The sequence below is a fragment of the Schistocerca americana genome, chromosome X (assembly GCF_021461395.2).
Source record: "Schistocerca americana isolate TAMUIC-IGC-003095 chromosome X, iqSchAmer2.1, whole genome shotgun sequence".
Lineage (NCBI taxonomy): Eukaryota > Metazoa > Arthropoda > Insecta > Orthoptera > Acrididae > Schistocerca > Schistocerca americana.
In genome coordinates, this window is record NC_060130.1 from 709,661,153 (window position 1) to 709,681,955 (window position 20,803).

The 20,803-nt window shown below is 38.8% G+C and overlaps 1 protein-coding gene across 1 annotated transcript in view; it reads left to right on the forward strand.

Moving 5' to 3' along the window:
- The window catches only part of LOC124554877 (alpha-aminoadipic semialdehyde synthase, mitochondrial), a 292,387-nt gene extending 273,970 nt beyond the window's left edge, over positions 1-18,417 (forward strand). Inside the window, exon 19 of the mRNA XM_047128548.1 lies at positions 17,865-18,417. Coding sequence (XP_046984504.1) covers positions 17,865-17,980 — 116 coding nt within the window. The 3' untranslated portion in view covers positions 17,981-18,417. The remainder of the gene's footprint in view (positions 1-17,864) is intronic.
- Positions 18,418-20,803: the final 2,386 nt, after the last annotated feature.

The following is a 20,803-nucleotide window of genomic DNA, read 5'->3' on the forward strand; positions in this document are numbered from 1 at the left end:
CGGCAGCATACCCGTGGATATTTTGATTATCAAATACGCCGGGAGAAACTCAAGAATCACATTATTATTATTATTATTATTATTATTATTATTATTATTATTATATTCTTGTCACTATACACTTAACAGTACTGTATTCACACTTAAATCTAAATCATTCAGTTTATTTCATCCAGGATTTATTTGTTGGTCATATGAAGTAGTTCTGTGGCATCACTACCCCCTCAAGTTTTCCATTGTTACCTAGAATCACTTTTGGTAGATAACATTGTGCTTTATTGATGTAAGTGGTGTTGAATGACTCCTCACAAATTGGCTCACTGTTGTATTTCAATCGTCAAAATTATGGACCTCCTGATAAACAAAATAAAGAAAAATATATCCTGCATTGCAGAAGTAAGAGCAAATATTCAGGGGGATAGTAACAGGTATGGGCAGTTTTGAGTAACAAGTTAATATAAATAGGTATCCAGCTTTCAACATGTGTTGAAAATCACACATAAATGAAACCTTACAAAACTAAATATTTTCCAGTAATTAAAGCTCTCAATATCACTTCTTTGCTCCTTTCAGTTCTTTCATAAAGTGTTTCATTGAGTGTTTGTTCGAAAATCCAAAGGTTTGAAGTACAATATCTAGTTAGTCCTAATATTCATTTTTAGTATTTATTTATGTCTGTGCATTTATGTGAATATGTACGTGAAAGATGCAAAGTTGCACTGTGGTTCATATTCCATGATACACTGCAGGTAATTGGATGAATTCATTTACATGTTACATGAACGTAAAAACAAATTACCACCAGTAGAATGAGATGTAGTAATGCACGGTGTAGTTAAATCCAGCTTTTGTGTTTATGATTTCACTACTTATACCCATGTTTGTGGACAGTCAACTAAATCATATTATAAATGGCGAGGTAATAGAAAATGTACATTCAAAATGGCAGATAGCTTCTTGATTTGGCTGTTTTTTTTTTTTTTTTTTTTTTTTTTTTTTTTTTTTTTTTTTTGTGCATGAATCAGCACTATGATGGAGAATGACAAGAATTTCAGTCAGTATGATCTTAGTGCAGTGCCAGTGGTTGAAAGTATCCATATGTGATTATAATTTAGAGCCCATGTTGTACATAATGGCACACTGAGCCATCTAGTCTGCTGCTAGTTGAGTTTGATGCATCAAGCCACATGTTGGTACATGACACCTATCACAATGTTGTCTCATGGATTTGTAACAGATATCATAATCCACATTGAATAGGGACTCATTCAAGAAAGTGATCTGATAATATTTCATACACCAAAGTCTTTCTTCTATCACTCATCATGATTAATCATTGAGGGAGGGTCCTTCTCATAGCAATTCTTGAACACAGTGTTCTCTGTAATTCAGCAGACAGATGAAGAACATTGCACTCAACATACACTCATCACAGCTATCAAAATGGAGCACATTCTTCAAAGGAAAGCTACCAACAACATAAAATATAGAAAATCTTACCAATAGGCTACCTACTTAAGCTTTGAGGCCTCCCAGCCAACATCATATTAAGTTTTGTAATAACACTCAAGATGCATCTGCACATTACTTCAGTGTCATGGGGATGAAATATCTGCCATCCAATGGTTGTTATATAAAGCTGTTTGCTGACTGACTAAATTTTACTGGGCCTTGTCATTCCTTGAGTCTTCTGCCCTTTATCATTGTATCGATTCCATCATCTTGTTGTCTAACAGTCTACCAGTTATGTAGCAAATATAACTGGCACCTGGGGCATGCTTCTTTATCCGTGCTCTTCCCCACTCCCCCTCTCTGTTCCTCCCCTCACCATCAACACCTGGGGCACAACACATTATTGCCACCCCACACTTCTCCTCAGTGCCCAGTTTATTGTTGTTGTGCCTCAAGAAACACATATAGTAATATAATATATAGAATTTACTCTCATAATAGTATATTTTCTGGAAAGTATTGTTTGTCTTCAAGACTATTTGGCACCCTTCTGCAAGTGGTGCCCGGAGCATGACAGACCACCTTGTCCCTGCCACCCCCTTCGCTATGCCACTGAAATCTACAGTTCTTCTGTCCAACTCATGTCAGGTAACTTTGGGGGAGGAGGAGATGGGAGGGGAGAGAAAGAGGTAGTCTGGAACATAGAACACAGTCCACTCAGCCTTCTGAGATCAACTTCGCAATTCCCAAAACAAAGAAGCAGAAACAATTATGTGTAAGTCCCCTAAATGATATGCATAGAATAAAGTTTTGGAACAATTACCACTGATTTAATTGAGCATTGCCATATGTCAATCACTGTTGAGGCTACAATGTCACAGGAAGCAATGGTACCGTTTGTTTCTTGTTGTTTTTTATATGGGGCTATGACACATAATAACTCTAGATGAATAGTAGTGAGTTACTGCATACCATGCTTGGTTCATCATATGTTCACTTTAGATGATAATCACAAATGAGCTTTGAAGCTCAATGCCACAGGACAAAATCACTATTAAATTTAATTGAATGGTTATAAGTGATCAGTCATAGGTAGCAGATATATTTAATAATAAGTTCTAAATGTGGTGGAAACTATAGGGACAAACAGTTCAAGAGAAAAATCACAAAAGTATTTAGAAAAAGCAAGTATCATAAAATTAAGAGAATTGTATATTGTCTAAAAAATATAAGCTAATTTTGATTTGATGGTGTTTCTAACAGAGTACCAAAGGTTTGTTCCAATATAATAAGCCCTGTATTATCTGAGATATGCAATGCATCACCAACACCAGGCACTTTTTCCACAGGTATTGAAATATGTCATTGTTTAAACCCTCTATAAGAAAGATGATAGGAGAGATGTCATTAATTACCAATCCTTTTCACTGCTGACAAAATTTTCCAAAATTCTTGAGAATGTAAAGTATTCTAGAAAATATACTGAACAACAATAATATCATCAGTAAATCACAGTTTGGATTTCAGTGGAGTTGTTCAACTGAGAATGCCAATTACGTGTTCTCATCATATTTTACAAGAACTAAATAATAAAACACCATCAGTTGGCATTGTTTGTGATCTATCTAAGACATTTGACAGTATGAATCACAATATTCTCATAGATAAATTGACATTTTGTGCAGTTGATGGTATAACCAATCACTGGATAATGTCATAGGTAAACAAAAGACCATGGAAAGTTATACCTAGTAATTCGAACAAAGTAATCAGGGAGATTTCCTTATGGGGGAGAAATCATTTATGGAGTTTCCCAAGCTCAATTTTAGGTCTGCTATTGTTCCTCATGTGTGTAAATGATCTTCCATCTAATACACAAAAAGGAGAATTAGTTCCTTTTTGCAGATGGCACTAGTATTGTAATCAATCCAAGCATACATTCAGCAACAGAAGAAATGATAAACATTGTTCTTAGAAGTATCATTGACTGGTTTACTGTGAATGGTCTCACCCTCAATTTCAAAAATACACAGCCTATTCAGTTCTGTACATCTAGAGGGACTACACTGATGTTCCATGTAACACATAGTGAGGAAATGATAACTAGGGTGGAAACTTCAAAACTTGTAGGTGTCCATAATGGTGAGAATTTCAGCTGGTAAAAGCACATTTTGGAATTCCTAAAACAACTTAGTTCAGCCACATTTGCACTTAGAATCAATGCAAATCTTGGGGAGAGTTATATCAGTACGATGATGTATTTTTCATATTATCATTCAATAATGTCATATAAAATAATGTTCTGGGGTAATCCATCTTTAACAAAGGGAGTCTTCATTGCTCAGACATGTTCTATAAGAGTAATATGTGGTGTTCACCCATGATCATCTTGAAGACATCAGTTTAAGAGTTAGGCTTCCTGACTACTAATTCACAGTATAGTTACTTCCTCATGAAGTTTGTTGTGAATAATCCACTGCAGTTCAAAAGGAACAATAATGTACATAATTACAATATCAGAAGAAAACACAACATTCATAACTCCACATTAAGGTTGTCTTTAGCACAAAAATGGGTGCACAATGCTAAAACCAAAATTTTTGTATCTTACCCAGTGATTTAAATTGTCTAGCAGACAGTACAGTAAAATTTGAAAACCAATGGAAAAAGTATCTGTAGAAAAATTTATGGTACTGGAATGTGTGAGGGCAATGGGTAGGAATTACAAACTCACATCAGTATATTTAAAAAATGATGAGGATGTAGCCATATTTACAAATTAATTTGTTATTTGAATGTAAAATGACTCATTTCACATGATTAAGATTTGTTGTACAAATGATCCATGGAACATGAAACTAAGTAATTAACCATTTGTGTGATCTGTACTACTTTTCATATTCAGCAAGTCTTATTATTTCATGATGACTATATAATGTTGTAATGTGTGCTATCATGGGTACTATATATGTAATGATTTTTTTTCTGGAAAAGTCAGAAACATTTCCCTAAATGATGCAGCCTGTGGGTCCATCTGTAATAACCTAGCTATCAACAACAAATCCCACTGAAACATTCAGAATGTTATAACTGCAACCTTTTTTCTTCCTGTACTGCTTAGGTCTGTGCTAGTGTCAGCTTATAACAGATGATTTAACTATTGAGATATGTACTACCTTATATCCTTTCTTATACACTATTCATAGTGAGTAAATTGGTGCAGTGGTTAACCAGGGATGAAATCCCTGCCCTCCCAACAAGGTTTACATTTTATGTGACTTTCTTAAATCACTTTAGTCTTAAGGTGAATGGCAGGTTGCATCTTTAGATAAGAGTTGAACATACTGTTTCCCAGGTATTTCTCTTATAGAACTCGTGAGTGTTCTTTATATAACAACCTAATTTTGATCATAAGTTACATGAAGAAAGATAAAAAAAATGGAAAGTTACAGATCTTGTCTTTGAGGAAAATGACTTATAGTTTCATCTTTAATTCTTCACATTACAGTGATCAGCCAGAACATTATGACCACCTACCTACTAGCAATGTAAACCCGTCCAGGCAATAGCAGTGTTGCCTGGCAAGGAATGACTGCTAGTTAGACACACGCATGGTACATGTAGAATCAGTGAGCATGCTGTCCATGTGTAGAATGAGGAAGGCATGCAACGTACCTGAGTTTGACTGAGGGCAGATTGTGATGTCCTGGAGGCTTGGCATGAGCATTTCAGAAACTGCACAACTTATCAGGTGTTCAAGGAAGCTGTGGTGAGTGTCTTCAACACGTGGTGAAACCAAGTCCAAATGTCATGGGGGTGAGTGGCCACCTCTCATTACAGTTGTCGGTCTTCACCTGGGCAACTTTTTAAAACATGACAGGTGGTGAACTGTGACAAAACTAACATCAGACTTTAATGCTGGGCAGAGGTTAAATATGTCTGAACACACAGTGCATCAAACACTCCTAACGATGGGCCTCCGCAGCCAACAACCCATGCTTGTGCCAATGTTAACACCACAATATCAGCAACTACGACTGAAATGGGTATGTGACCATTGGCACTAGATGTTGGTGCAGTGGCAGAGCATTGCATGGTCTGATGAATCCCAATACCTTCTTCATCATGCGAGGGTGTGAATCCGTCATCTGCAAGGGGAACAGCTCCTTGACACCTGTACGGCGGACCAGAGACAAACTGGCAGGGTCTCCATTATGCTCTGGGAAAGATTCACTTGGGCCTCATGGGTCGAGTGGTGTTTGTGCAAGGCACCACGACAGCCAAGGAGTGTTGTACCCTGGTTGCAGACCATGTACACCCCTTCATGACAATCATGTTTCCCGAAGGCAAGGACATTTTTCAACAAGACAATGCACCATGTCATGAGGACAGGAGTGTGATGGATTGGTTCAAGGCACACAGTGGCAAGTTCCAATTGATGTACTGGCCCTCCAACTCACCAAATCTAAATCCGATCAAACCCATCTCGGATGTGATAGGTCATAATGTTCTGGCTGATCATTGTATTTACTACAGAATGTTCTGGTTCAACTGATCTTTGCAATTTGCATGAAATAGATAATGACTGTACGTCATATCTATATCTACATCTAACCTCTGCAAACCACTGTGAAGTGCATGGTAGAGGGTACATCCCATTGTATCGGTTATTAAGGTTTATTCACCCTTCCATTCACGTATGGAATGCAGAAAGAATGATTTTTAAATGCCTCCATGCTTGCTGCAGTTAACCTAAACTTGTCCTCATGATCCCTACAGGAGCAATACATAAGGGGTTGTCATATTGGCCTATATTCATTACTTAAAGCCAGGTTCTGAAACTTTGTAAGTGAGCTTCCTTGGGATAGTTTATGTCTATCTCTAAGAGTCTGCCATGTCTGTTTCTTCAGCAACTCTGTGGCTCTCCCGTGGATCAAACAGATCTGTGACCATTCATGCTGCCCATCTCTGTATATGTTCAAATTCCCTGTTAGTCCTATTTGCCACGAGTCTCACACACTTTATCAATAATCTGTAATGGGTTACATGAGTGATTTGTAAGCAACCTCCTTTGTGGACTGACTGCATTGACCAAGTATTCTAGCAATTAATCAAATTCTACCCCCTATGCATTGCACAATACTAACACCTCTTCCTCTTTCTGAACTGAACATCTCACTCATTACAGAGGGATGCTGACTCAGTTTTTCTGGATAGCAAAGTGGAAGCTGTGGTACAGAAAATGTCCCAGATATCACCAGTGTATGTGTGTGTGTGTGTGTGAGTGTGTTTGTGTGTGTAGTGAGTGAAGTGTTATGAAACAATGTGTGTATAGTGTGTGCAGTGACTCTAGTGAGATATGAGTAAACAGTGTGGCATTACATTATTTAATAAGTTATTTCTAAAAGAAGTATTGCATACCAGGAGTAAATCTTATGATTGTCTCTAACTAGAAGTCTGTAAATGTATGTGTATATGAATTAGCTTATTTTTAAATTGGTCTAAACGTGTAAATACTTTGACATGTCCTATATTCTTGTAAAAAGAGATCTATGCATGAATGAAGCTGCTGCTGCTACTGCTACTGCTGCTATTACTATTACTACTACTACTACCACTACTACTACTACTACCACCACCACCACCACCACCACCACCACCGCTATCACCACCACCCACGACTGATCCTATGTGACCACTCCTTTTCATATGAGCTGATTGATTCCAACTTCAGCTCATTGATATTAAAGTCATAGGATACTATGTTTTTTCGTTTTATAAAGTGTTCAGTATGATAATTTTGAACATTTAAAGCAAATTGCCAATCTTGGCACCACTTTGAAGTATTACCAAGATCTGAGTAAGTTTTTATGCAGCTTATTTCAGAGAGTACTTCATTACAGACACTGTAATAGAAGAAGACATGTTCCACAGTAGACTGCAATGTAAAAAATCTTTACATAAATTGTACAATTACTTAATTCTGACCATAAATCATTTTGTAGCATATGTGTGATATTACGTATTGCATATTATAATTTTCTGAGTATTTTTCTTTACACATATGAAATAGACGTCACATTCGATAATTACATTAGAAATGGATCCACATCATGAACTTTACGATCTCACACATCATGTATCGAACAGTTAACAATATGTGACATGCGAGGCTATAACGTTTGTGATGTGGATCCATTCCTAATGTAATTATGGAATGTGACGTCTACTTTGTGTGGGTAAAGTAAAATACTCTGATAATTACAATATGTAAAACATAATGTCACACATGTGCTTGAAAATGAAGTATGGTAAGTATTAGCTAACAGCATGATTTAAATCAAGATTGTTTACAGTACAGCCTATTACGGACCATGTTTTCTTTTATTAAGTATTTAGAAGCTCTGGATCCACACAGAAACAATTACAAAGTCGTTACAGGTAACTGTATCACATGCAAAATTGATTTGATTGATTGATTGATTTTTATTGTTGTAGAGACCTCAGAGATCATCTGAGGCATTACAAAAGTCAATATTACACAGTATAAATGTTACACAAATAATTAGAAAAACAACAAAAATATTATGCAATATAAATATTACACAAATAATTATGGTACCTTCACACAAATACAAAACAGAGAAACTTCTGGTACAAACTGATATTGCATAGTAAATTTAGCCAATTACAGACTTACTCATATATAGAAGCATATAAAAACTCATCACAAAGTGCAGTCACACCATATTCTTTGCCTCCCTTAAAAATTCATCAGTTTCATAAATGCTGAGCTCAACAAGAAATTCTTTTACTTTTTTTTTAATTGTTGAATTGGAAGATCCCTGATATGTTGGGGTATGGCATTAAAAATTTTATGGACTTGTATAAGAAGCACTTTTGTGTTTTTTTATAGTTACATTGGAAAGAAACTAGGTCCTGCTTGTTTCTTGTGTTATAATTATGTCGCATGTCATACTGTTGATAACTCGGATAGTTTTCCTTAATATGCATTACACACTGTAGTACAAATATTGATGGCAGGGTCATAATCTGTAATTTTTTAAAGCTTGGCCTACAGTGAGCTCTGGGTGCCAAGCTACATATCAGTCTTATTGCCTTCTTTTGTAGTTTGAAGACATTAGCTGCCTTGCTTTAATGTCCCCACAGTATTGCACCATAGGAAATGTGACTGTGTATTAAAGCAAAATAAACCACTTTAAGTACTGGCACGTTTAGACAAAGACGCAGCTTCCTTAGAGCAAATATTCCTTTGCTAATGCTGCTTCCCACTTTTTCAATATGGCTACCCCAGGATAATTTTGAATCAATTGAGATTCCAAGCAAATTAACAGCATTTGAGCTCTGCTCAAGTTCAGTGTTACTATTCCATGATACATACAGGTCTTGTATTTTTTTTTTTCGGTTGACACAAAGGCTTTACACCAATTTTCAACTTTGACAATGCACTGGTCTGCATCATATTTCACCTTATGTGCTGTTTCTGCAGTTATAAAGACTGCAAGATCATCTGCAAATAAGTAAGTCCTAGTTGATGGCCCAACTATGTTACATGGTAAGTCATTTATATAAATAATAAATAGAATTGAGACAACTACAGAACCTTGTGGGATACCCATGCCCACAGGTAAGTAATCTGATTCTGCACCATTAAAAACCACCTTCTGCACTCTATTACTTAGATAAGATTTTATCAATTCCAGAGCACTTCCTGTAAACCCATAGAATTGCAGTTTGTTCAATAAGATTTCATGAGACACAGTGTTGAAAGCTTTTGATAAATCAAAGAGTTTATCCTGCACAACAAGCTTGCTTTCTAGTTGCTTCACACACTGTGTTAAAAGTGATAAGGCAGTTTTAACAGTTCCTAACCCTGTTCTGAAGCAAAATTGACTATCAGTGAAGATTTTGCTTTCTTCAAAGTATTTTACTATTTGATTATTTAATATAGCTTCTATCACTTTATACAAGATTGGCACAATTGAATCAGGCCTAAAATTGTCACAACTTGAGAAGCTGCCTTTTTTGTGTATTGGAGTGACTTTAACAAACTTTAGTGCCTTTGGGAACTGAGCCTCCAAAATACATGTATTTACTACATGTGTTATCAATTCTGGCAGTTCTTTTGTATCACACTTTAACATTGCTGAACTTAAACCATAAACATCATTACTAAAACTGTTCTTCATTTTCCTCAGTACATTAGTAACATCCTGTACCTTGACCAGTTTAAAGCTAAATGTACTTTCAGGCTTTGTGGTGTTTCTCAGGTAGTATTTATGGTCAGTGGCTATATTGGAAGTGCCAATCACCTTTATTATTTCCTGCACCTTCTCAGTGAAGAATGTATTTAACTGTGCAGCATTCAGATTGCTGCTTTCAGCCTGTGAAGTCATTTTCCTGTTGCACTGACTGTTAATGATATTCCACATTGCATGTGTCTTATTTTCAGATGTTAGTATTATATCTTCATTTTTTTTACACCTAGCTTCCTTTAAGGCCTGTTTTAATCTTTTCTTTTTCACTGTGAGCATGTCTTTAAATACTTGAGAACCTGTACTTCTATACCAGTCATAATATTGATCACACTCCCTCTTGATCTTCAACACCTTTTCATCCTTGACCTTATTTACTTTTAAGTGCCTTTTTATTATTTAGTAACTTAATGGGAAAGGACATCTTAGCATATACAGAAAGAGTAGATATGAGTTCTTCCACCTTTCTATCTATTGCATGTTCTCGATAAACCTGCAACCAATTACTTTTATCAATATAAGATTTAAACATATTTAGATTATCATAATTGATCACACATACTTTCTTTCCTGCCATGTGCACTGAGTCAGTGTTACAATTTCTTGTTACATCTTTTCTAAGAAGTAGTGGCCAGTGGTCAGATACCCAGGTCTTAATTACCTCTGACTTGAGATGCATTAACTCATTTGATACAACTATATTGTCAATACTTTACAATGTGGCCTTGTTATTTCAGTGGTTATAATATAAAGACCAAAAGAATTTAATAAATTATTTACATATGAGTTATAGATAGTGGACAACTGAAAATTCAAAGTGAAATCTCCACAGATTAGTATCCTACACTTAAACTTACAGACTGTCTCACATAAAGACACTAACTTGTTAACAAAATCATCTGTTGAATTGCCTCCAGTCTTAGTTGAGTACAAAGCTACAACTATTAAATTTAAATCTGTTAACCTAACAGCTGAAATTTCACATAACATTTCTAGAGATAATGCTTTAACGTTTGCTATTGGTTCATATTTAATCCCTTTTTTTAGAAATATAACACACCCACCATGATTTTTATTAGTTCTACAATATTTGTCAGCTAGGGTGTAGCCCTCAGGGCAGTATAGATCTATTTCATCATACTTTAACCAGTGTTCTACAAGACAGACTACATCTAAGTGATAAGTCTCTATTACATCTTCTACTACTTCCAACTTATTAGATAAACACTATATATTCCAGTGAAGGACATTAAAATTGTCTGATCTGTGCCTGAGTCTGTTTACCTTGAGATCTTCCTCCCCTTTCGGCCTACCACTAAAAAATCATTTAGATGGGAGGGAAGCACTGTTTTCCGTTTACTCACCCTGTTAGTATTTGGTCTTGTTACTGGGATTAGTGATGATGCTGATTTGTCTGCTGCTGCTGCTGCTGGTGGTGGTCGTAGTGGTTCTGCCATGACTGATGGTGGATTGTCAGCTAATGTTGTGACTATGCCTACTGTTGCTGTTGATGAGGACTATCTTGCTTCAGTCGATGCTGGTTTTTCTGCCACTGGTGAGAGCTGTGCTGAATCAGCTGATGATGGTGGTTTTGTTTCTGATATTGATAGTGGTTTTTTTGTTGCTGTAGTTTTTGATGGTTTCACTGCTGTAGTTGGTGGTGGTTGCTGTACTATTATTTGTGGCTGGCATGGTAATCTTGGTTCTACTGTTGTCATCAATGTCTCTAAAATTTTAAAGCTGAGAAGTTTCTTTCCCTTTCCGTTTAAGTGCATACCATGTCTTGTAAAACTGTCTCTCTGTAGGTAGTTATCAGGGATTCTAAGGTTACTATTAATATTGTCCTCAAGCAAGGATGACCATACAATAGTCTGTAAGGGGGTGGAGGGGGGGGGGATGGAGAGGGAGAGAGGATGAGACCTCTGAATATGGAGTACTTTAAATGTTTTGGAAGACGAATGGCGACTTTCAAATAGCCGTAAAGGAGTCCCAGTTTCTACCTTGTGAAAACCTGTGTAATAACGACTTTTAAATCACTTTCTCGAAAGAAAGACATCTGGTTGTACTATATTTTTTTGCTTTCCCTGAGAAAGGGGTGAGGGCAGTGGACCACCCTTGCCACCAAATATGGGCGCCCTTGTACCTCAGGACAGTATTACGCAACATGAACATACAGAGTCCCAACATACGATCGTACTTTTGATAATAATTGTAGATGTGGTACTGAGTCAAATGCTTCTCGGTAATCGAGAAATACTGTATGTATCTTACGGCCTGGAGCCAAGATTGCATTATTTGTATTGTAGGAACCAAGGAATCAAGATACAATGGGGAATCTAGATTATTGCCACGCCATATGTTTGCTTTTTAACGGCCACAGAATATCGCTACTCTGTTTCGAAAGAGTGAAACGTCATTGTGGCACCAAATTCTTGCCGGCCGGTGTGGCCGAGCAGTTCTAGGCGCTTCTGTCTGGAACCGCGTGACCGCTACGGTAGCAGGTTCAAATCCTGCCTCGGGCATGGATGTGTGTGATGTCCTTAGGTTAGTTCGGTTTAAGTAGTTCTAAGTTCTAGGGGACTGATGACCTCAGATGTTAAGTCCCATAGTGCTCAGAGCCATTTGAAACAAATCCTTGACACAGATGAGCCAAAACCCTGCGATCACTATTCACCGCGGAATGGTAGAGAAAGAACATAAACGGAGCTGAAACGAATGGGGAATGATTCTAGCGATGACGTGGGCCGCAGATTGGGAACTCCACTGACATATACCGTTTGACAGAGTACAGGTTGTTATGGCAGAGGGCCTAGGTACGCCCATCACAGAACCGGTGAACGCTCATACCTGCTCATGTGCTACCGTCTATAGTGGTTAAACTACAAGCAGCTGACAAGATCTTGGACCTCCATGTCTTATCAGAGAATGTGAAGGTCGGAGGCTCGCCCGATCTGTAACTCAGGATAGGCAGCAGCCTGTGGCTGATCTCACAGCAGAGTACAATGCTGGTGCAGACTCAAGTGTTTCATAGCACACTGTTCGGCTTCTGTTGCTTAACACTGGACTCTGCAACAGACGACCCGCACGTGTTCCTGTATTGAGCAAATACCATTAGTTACGTTTGAAGTGGACACATGATCATCGAGACTGGTCCGTGTATCAATACAAATGTGTCACCTGGTCGGATGAACCACGTTTCTTGTGTGCAGTTAAGCCGTCATTCAGCTGTACAGCTGTTCGAAACATTCAACAGTAGGAGGTGGGGGGGGGGGGGGCAGTGGGAGTGGAGGGACTATGATACTGAGGACATTCACCTTGGTTTTTATGGGACTTGTGGTAAGAAAGATAATCGAAGGCACAAGGACGGCTGTGCAATATGTGGACGTTATTGTGCATCACATGCATCTTTCAAAAATGGTTCAAATGGCTCTGAGCACTATGGGACTCAACTGCTGTGGTCATCAGTCCCCTAGAACTTAGAACTACTTAAACCTAACTAACCTAAGGACATCACACACATCCATGCCCAAGGCAGGATTCGAACCTGCGACCGTAGCAGTCGCACGGTTCCGGACTGCGCGCCTAGAACCGCGAGACCACCGCGGCCGGCATGCATCTTTCGTGCCTGATGTATTCCTCTATGGTGATGGCATCTTCGCGTGGGATAAGTGTCTGTGACACAGTGCCAGAAATGTACTACAGTTGTTTGAGGAGCATGATAGTGAGCTGACGCTTATGTCTTGGCCATCAGATTCACCTGATCTGAATCTTATGGAATACCTGTTAGATGCCATCGGATGGCAGCTCCACGCCCATAAGCCACTGGGCTGCAATTTATGGTAATTGCGTGACCTCTGCGTAGATATCTGGTAGTACATATACCAGAAATCTACCAAGAACTAGACGAATCTGTGTTACGCAGAATCACTGCATTCCATAAGTGGAACAACATGCTGTTAATCACTTGGTCATAATGTTTTGGCTCAGATATTCGGAGATCCACAACAGAGTCATGTTAATATTAACTACGCTACATTTGACCTTTACGCTGATATAGTCTGTATAATGTCCACATTATGACAAGTTTTCTAGAGCGCTTATTGTCTCTGTTTACCTTCATATGGCAGCACTCCGACATGATAGTGTCATAATCTACATCTACATCTACATGGATACTCTGCAAATCACGTTAAGTGCCTGGCAGAGGGTTAATCTAACCACCTTCATAATTCTCTATTATTCCAGTCTCTTATAGTACGCGGAAAGAATGAACACCTATATCTTTCCGTACGAGCTCTGATTTCCCTTATTTTATCGTGGTGATCGTTCCTCCCTATGTAGGACGGTGTCAACAAAATATTTTCGCATTCGGAGGAGAAAGTTGGTGATTGGAATTTCGTGAGAAGATTCCGTCGCAAGGAAAAACACCTTTCTTGTAATGATGTCCAGCCCAAATCCTGTATCATTTCTGTGATACTCTCCCCCATATTTCACGATAATACAAACGTGCTGCCTTTCTTTGAACTTTTTCGATGTACTCCGTTAGTCCTATATGGTAAGGATCCCACACCGCGCAGCAGTACTCTAAAAAGAGGACGGACAGGCATAGTGTAGGCGGTCTCCTTAGTAGGTCTGTTATATTTTTCTCAAGTGCCCTGACAATAAACCGCAGTCTTTGGTTAGCCTTTCCCACAACATTTTCTGTGTGTTCCTTCCAATTTAAGTTGTTCGTAATTGTAATTCCTAGGTATTTAGTTGAATTTACGGCTTTTAGATTAGACTGATTTATCGTGTAACCGAAGTTTGAGTTCCTTTTAGTACTTATGTGGATGACCTCACACTTTTCGTTATTTAGGGTCAACTGCCACTTTTCACACCATTCAGATATTTTTCTAAATCGTTTTGCTGTTTGTTTTGATCTTCTGATAACTTAATTAGTCGATAAATGACAGCGCCATGTGCAAACAACCGAAGACGGCTGCTCTCCCAAATAATGAGATGTTGTTAGTAATGTTGCAGTATGAATAACGATGGGATGTACAGAACTACTGCCAACGTTGACTGGGAGAAAGGAAACGTATGACGTCACCGAATATACCATTCAGAGACTCCCAACAAGCTGTAAAAAGGATCGAGATCTAGTGAGCTTCTGGGACGCTCGAAATAATGAAAATGTATGTGGTGTTTTTCAGATTACGCGTTTATAGTATGGGCGCGCTACCTTTGAGGTTTGTAACCTTGAAATGTGCCATAGTCGTCTAGGACAAAGTATAACATCGTCGGAAACACACAGTGCACTAGGGGCTCCAAGTCCTTCCCATGAAAACACTCCCTGAATCATCCACCCACTGTTAACAGCTTGCACTGTTACACCAATTGTGATGCATCCACTGTAACCTCTCTTTACGTTGGCTCTGAAAACATACAAGGTCATTCCAAAAAGTGAATAAATCTGTGACCCCCCCAGAACAACAGATCATGATAGTTGTCAGCTATATAGTCGGTATGATCATAGCAACAAGTGAGTAGCTTTCTTTGATGAGTCTGTGAAAGAGACAGATTATGAGTGCGTCTGGTGGAACAGCCAACTCATTCGGATGTGTGGCACATGCTCATCAGGAATACCTTGTTTGATTGATATTTATTGTACTTAGTGGATAGCTGTACTGCTGGCATAGAGTAGTCTTAAAACCTAGTTCTCGTTTCGACTTTGCCTTTCGCTGTCCTCCACATCTGTGCTGCTGATTCGTTGTTTTCCTTTTTTATTATCAGTCTCTATTCGCATAAATCGGTGTAGCTATGTAACTCCTTACAAACGCGACTTTTGCACAGACCAAGACACAAGCTGTGCATCCCCTTCCTCGCTACGATGCCATGGCTGTTTAGTCACTGTCAGTCACTGCACAGATCCCTCCAGCCACCCGAATGCCTTTAATTGGTGTCCTTAACAACGCGTTTGCATACTGAAAGCATATGCTTGAAAGGTTATAAAGGGGGTCCAGAAACTAGTATTTATTAACTATTGTCAAGATAGCACATGATTCAGAATTAATACAGTAATAAATGTATCAAGAAAACAATTAACTCATCTTGTCATTTGGAACAGAGTTTAGCTATCCCTTCACTTGATGCTCATGCACAGTCGAGTCACATTAATGTGACCACCTGTCAAAAGACTGAATAACTACCTTTCGTAGTGCAGGTATGCAGGAAGAGAGTCAGTGAGGTTCTGGAAGGTACCTACAGGGATGTGGAGCATTGCCAAATCCAGTGGTGTTGCCAGTTGCACTACGTTTCTCAGTTGAGTATCCATGTTGTTGTTGTGGTCTTCAGTCCTGAGACTGGTTTGATACAGCTCTCCATGCTACTCTATCCTGTGCAAGCTTCTTCATCTCCCAGTGCCTACTGCAGCCTACATCCTTCTGAATCTGCTCAGTGTATTCATCTCTTGGTCTCCCTCTACTTCAGAAACGCTTTCCTTGCCATTGCCAGACTACTTTTTATATCCTCTCTACAGGATCCACAGTGTGAACAAAATGGTCGAGGTGGTTCCACAAATTCTCGATTGGGTTTAAATCTGGGGAGTACGGTGGCCAGGGGAGTACGGTAAACTCATCCTTGTGCTCAGTGAACCACCGACATACCCTGCTAAATGAGTGACGTGTTGCATTGCCCTGCTAATAGATGCCACAGTGTCGGGGAAAACACAGACTGCATGTAGGGGTGGATATAGTTCAAAATGCTTCAAATGGCTCTGAGCGCTATGGGACTTAACATCTGTGGTCATCAGTCCCCTAGAACTTAAAACTACTTAAAACTAATTAACCTAAAGACATTACACACATCCATGCCCGAGGCAGGATTCGAACCTGCGACTGTAGCAGTCGCGCGGTTCCGGACTGAGCGCCTAGAACCGCTAGACCACCGCGGCCGGCGGTGGATATAGTCCCCAAATATAGATGCGTACTTGTGTTGGGTCCATTATGCCTTCCAGACTGACGAGATCACCCAGGAAATGCCACGAAAACGTCCCCCAGACTATGACGCATCCTCCTCCTGCCTGGACCCTTCTGAAGATTGTTGCAAGGCCATAACACCAACGGCCGTGGATCACGCGAAAAGACCACCTTTCGCCACTCAGTGGACGTCCACTGGCGGTCTTGGTGTGTGATGTGCATATTCCAGCCTTCATCGCTGACGAACAGTAGTCAGCAATGGAGCACGAACCAAGCACCTGTTGCGGAAGTCCGTATGCAATAACATTCACTGAAAGGTCCTTGAGGTGGCACTGTTTGTAGCCCCTTGGTTCATTTGGGCGGTCTATTGATCAACAGTTGCACATCTATTCGCCCATACACATCTCTGCAGCTTCGTCCGTCTCCGTCATCTATGGCCCATGGTGCACCACAGTTGCCTCGGCGCTGGCTTTAGGTAACGCCATTTTTCCATGCTTAGTATATTTTAACAAACGCGGCATGTAATCAGTTTACAAACTTGGCCATTTCGGAGATGGTGCACCATTGGTCCGAAAGCCAATAATCGTACCCTTTTAGACATCAGATAAATCACTCCATTTCCGTATTATGACAACGATTGCACTGTTGTTCATTCCCCCGACATGCTTAGTTTACTCTTCACTGCTAGTGCTGCCACCTGGTTATTCCACGTTGACATCGAAATAGCTGGTAGTCACATGTGTCTGGACCGTGTATATTCCACTACTTTCCGACGAAAATGTAAACTGTGCTCAGATTTGTTACACATTCTGTCTCAATCCGTGCTACCTCAAGCTCTTTCCAGTTATTCCTTGTCATGGTAATTTATCTAAATGAAATTGACAATAATAATATTAATAAATAATAACTCATATGTTCTCATAAGATGTTTTAATATTATTTTGCCATTCTTGCACTAAGTTAATTGTACTTTTTTCAAATCAACCAGCCTATTATTTTATGGGCAGCATTCCATTTTTATGCAGGTATAACCTATTTTCTTCATTTCTTGATGTTTTATATAGCACTTTATTTAAAAGAATGTATTAATTTTAGGCGGACAGCGTATGATATTTGGACTGACATTTGTTGGCCTTACTGAAAAAGCAGTATAACTGATGCAGTACTTGTTCATTTCCAGGTGAGATCCAGCGCCGTGGAATGGTGCTGCCATTCAGCGCAGACATCTACCGGCCCATGCTGGCTCGCCTCAGGGCCGAAGGTTTCCAGACCTTCGACAGGTCCACCATTCTCTGACCAGCTCCCTGCTGAGATCACGTCACTCCTTCGTGAAAGAAACATAATTCACATTCTGCATATTCTACCGTCGTTCTCAAGACTGGACTGACAGACATTAACTTCGCTGGAAGCAAGATGAGGCACAGTCCTCAGTAATCATACAATCTTAAATTGCATGACGAATTACCACACCACCAAAATAAAGACTTCTTACTCAAATCTACGAGTGTGTTAGAAGCATGGCGGTCTAGAAAATTAAAAATGCGCTGAAGCATTGTTACATGTAGCATCTACCATGCATGTATTCAAATATGTGTCACAGGACCAATATTGCGCCACATATTTCACCTGAAACAGTGCTCTCAGTGTTTCACATTATTTCTTTGGTCCGTCCACGCTTTTTCAGTTTTAACCTCTCTCGAATTTAAATAAAGTGCACTGGCCAGCCACTATTATCTTTTCTTGTAGTTATTTTTAATTTCTGTAATCAGCACTCCGTTTCCTGTAGATCGACACTTAAATTAAAAACTTTACTTGTTTTGCTTGGCTCTAGCTTTGTGAGATTATATCATAAGTACTGCTAAGTATGGGGATGATAATATTTTGGCAGCCAGAAAGTATGCTTAAAACCAGAAGCAAACCTTCATTCTCGGGTGGTACTTTTCCAACTGATCCATAAGAGTACACTTTGCAGGCTTACTCGAAACTTATGCCTACCACTCATTCTCCTCTATTTCTTCGAAATTCCACAAGATTTCTGTCATAATGATGTGGTACTAGCATCTGTAAAATAGTGGATGAAGCTCAGGATTTAACTGCATCACAAGCTAGGGTTTGAAACTGAAACAAAATTATTGTACCCTTGATGGAGTATAAGATGTTTTAGTAATTTGTAACAAATTAAAACTGTATTTACGGCAGCCTGTGCTCTGTGAAAGAAAAATAATTATGTGCAAGGGATTTGAAATATCCAGTCAACAACAAAAAGAAAATTACTCGATGATTAAAAATACAATGTGATTATTTTTTAAATATTTCATTTTCCATTTGTGTGCAGGGTTCGATAGTGCTTGTAGTTATTTGGCATATCTGTGTACAGCTCAACGGAGCTGTTTGTATTATTTCAGAATCCTATGAAGCCAATGCACAACCCGATTAACAAATGTGTGTATGATACAGTTGAAACTATATTGCAGTTATGATGTGATCCTTCAAGAGCTGGTTTCTGTAAATGTGTTCCCATTTTTACATATCATGAAAGGTTGTTCGGTTTTAATGAGGTTTTATTAATTACTGACAGACATAAGATAACTAAAAACTTGATAGTTCCAACTACTAGTGACTTGTCTGTAGACAGATCAGTAAACACATACAAATTATAAAAATGGATGAGTAGTAGGGCAAAAAGGATGCAGCCCCTCTCTGCATTATTGCAAAATTTTTCCAAGATGGTGGAACCAAGATGGCGGTCATAGATGTGGCAATGCTGCACTGATATCATGGTGGGAAATTTAAAATTTTGGCTGGAAAATAGGTAAGTGGGGCTACTTCCACTAACCTAACCTCACCCCCTCACCCCCCATCCACACTAACTTTCCTGCTCACCCTCCTGTCTCCCCTTCTTACCCCATTTGGAATTTGACGGGAAAAGGACTACGTGCTGGGCTGCTGGATAGGATGGATGTAAGTCTGTATTTTGTATGCAATACACTATATTTTTTATTTAAACAATCTGAGTTGTCATTGATAGAGCACTGTGTTCATCTTGATGTCCAGAAGCTGACTGACCTAGTTCAAAACACCACCACCAGAGAGCACTATTGGCTCTCACCCCTGCACCTCCTGTGACGTAATCCAAGATGGCAGCTCAGGAAAAAGGGTGGGAAAATCGCTCAGTCTCTGTATAGCTCTGCACTGGGAGGATCCCAAGACAGTATGCTAATATAGCGTGCAAAAGGCATTGTTTAAACAATTGGTTTAAGAATATTGTTTATTTATTTCTGAAATTGCAATACATGGTAAAATTAATGCTGGTCTTTTAAACAGTTTAGATGATATTAAACAATTGCTGTACTTTTTTTGTTCTGGTAGTGGAAGGAACCACATAGTTGCTCTGTCACAGATCATGCTAAAGCCACTTTGTGTGCAATTGTGGGAAATATGACATCCATCCCATGTCTTTGAGAATGAGTTGCAAAGGGAGCTATTAAATCCAATTGAATATGACAGGGCACAATTCTCAATAATGATAGGTTAATTCTCAGACCTGTTGTGACCAAACATATATATATATATATATATATATATATATATATATATATATATATATATATATATATATATATATACGATTTACACAGTACATATGTACATAAAACTAAAAAAATGTAATCAATCAAGCAACAAGCCCAGATTACTACAGTTGATGGCCATAAACTACCAGGTAAACCTGCTGCGGGTAAGACTGTTAAATGCCCAGAATTATTTTACCTTTTAAATATTAACACTCATAGATAAAGGACTACAACATGATAATCGTTGAAGCAACAAGTAGCAGGTGTTACTGATAACAGTAATACTTAATCACCAGACCTACTGCGACCCAGCATATACATACATTTAAAAAAAGGGAGTTTAAACATCAATATATACATATATAAAACTAGAACTACGTTATCATGCTGACAACGCTAATAATCAGTCGCCAGACCTCCAGCGATCCAACACATACATACTTAAAAGGGGCTTAAAGAGCAACATACACACACACACACACACACACACACACACACACACACACACACAAATATATATCTGGCACATCGTAAGAGGGGAAGGAGA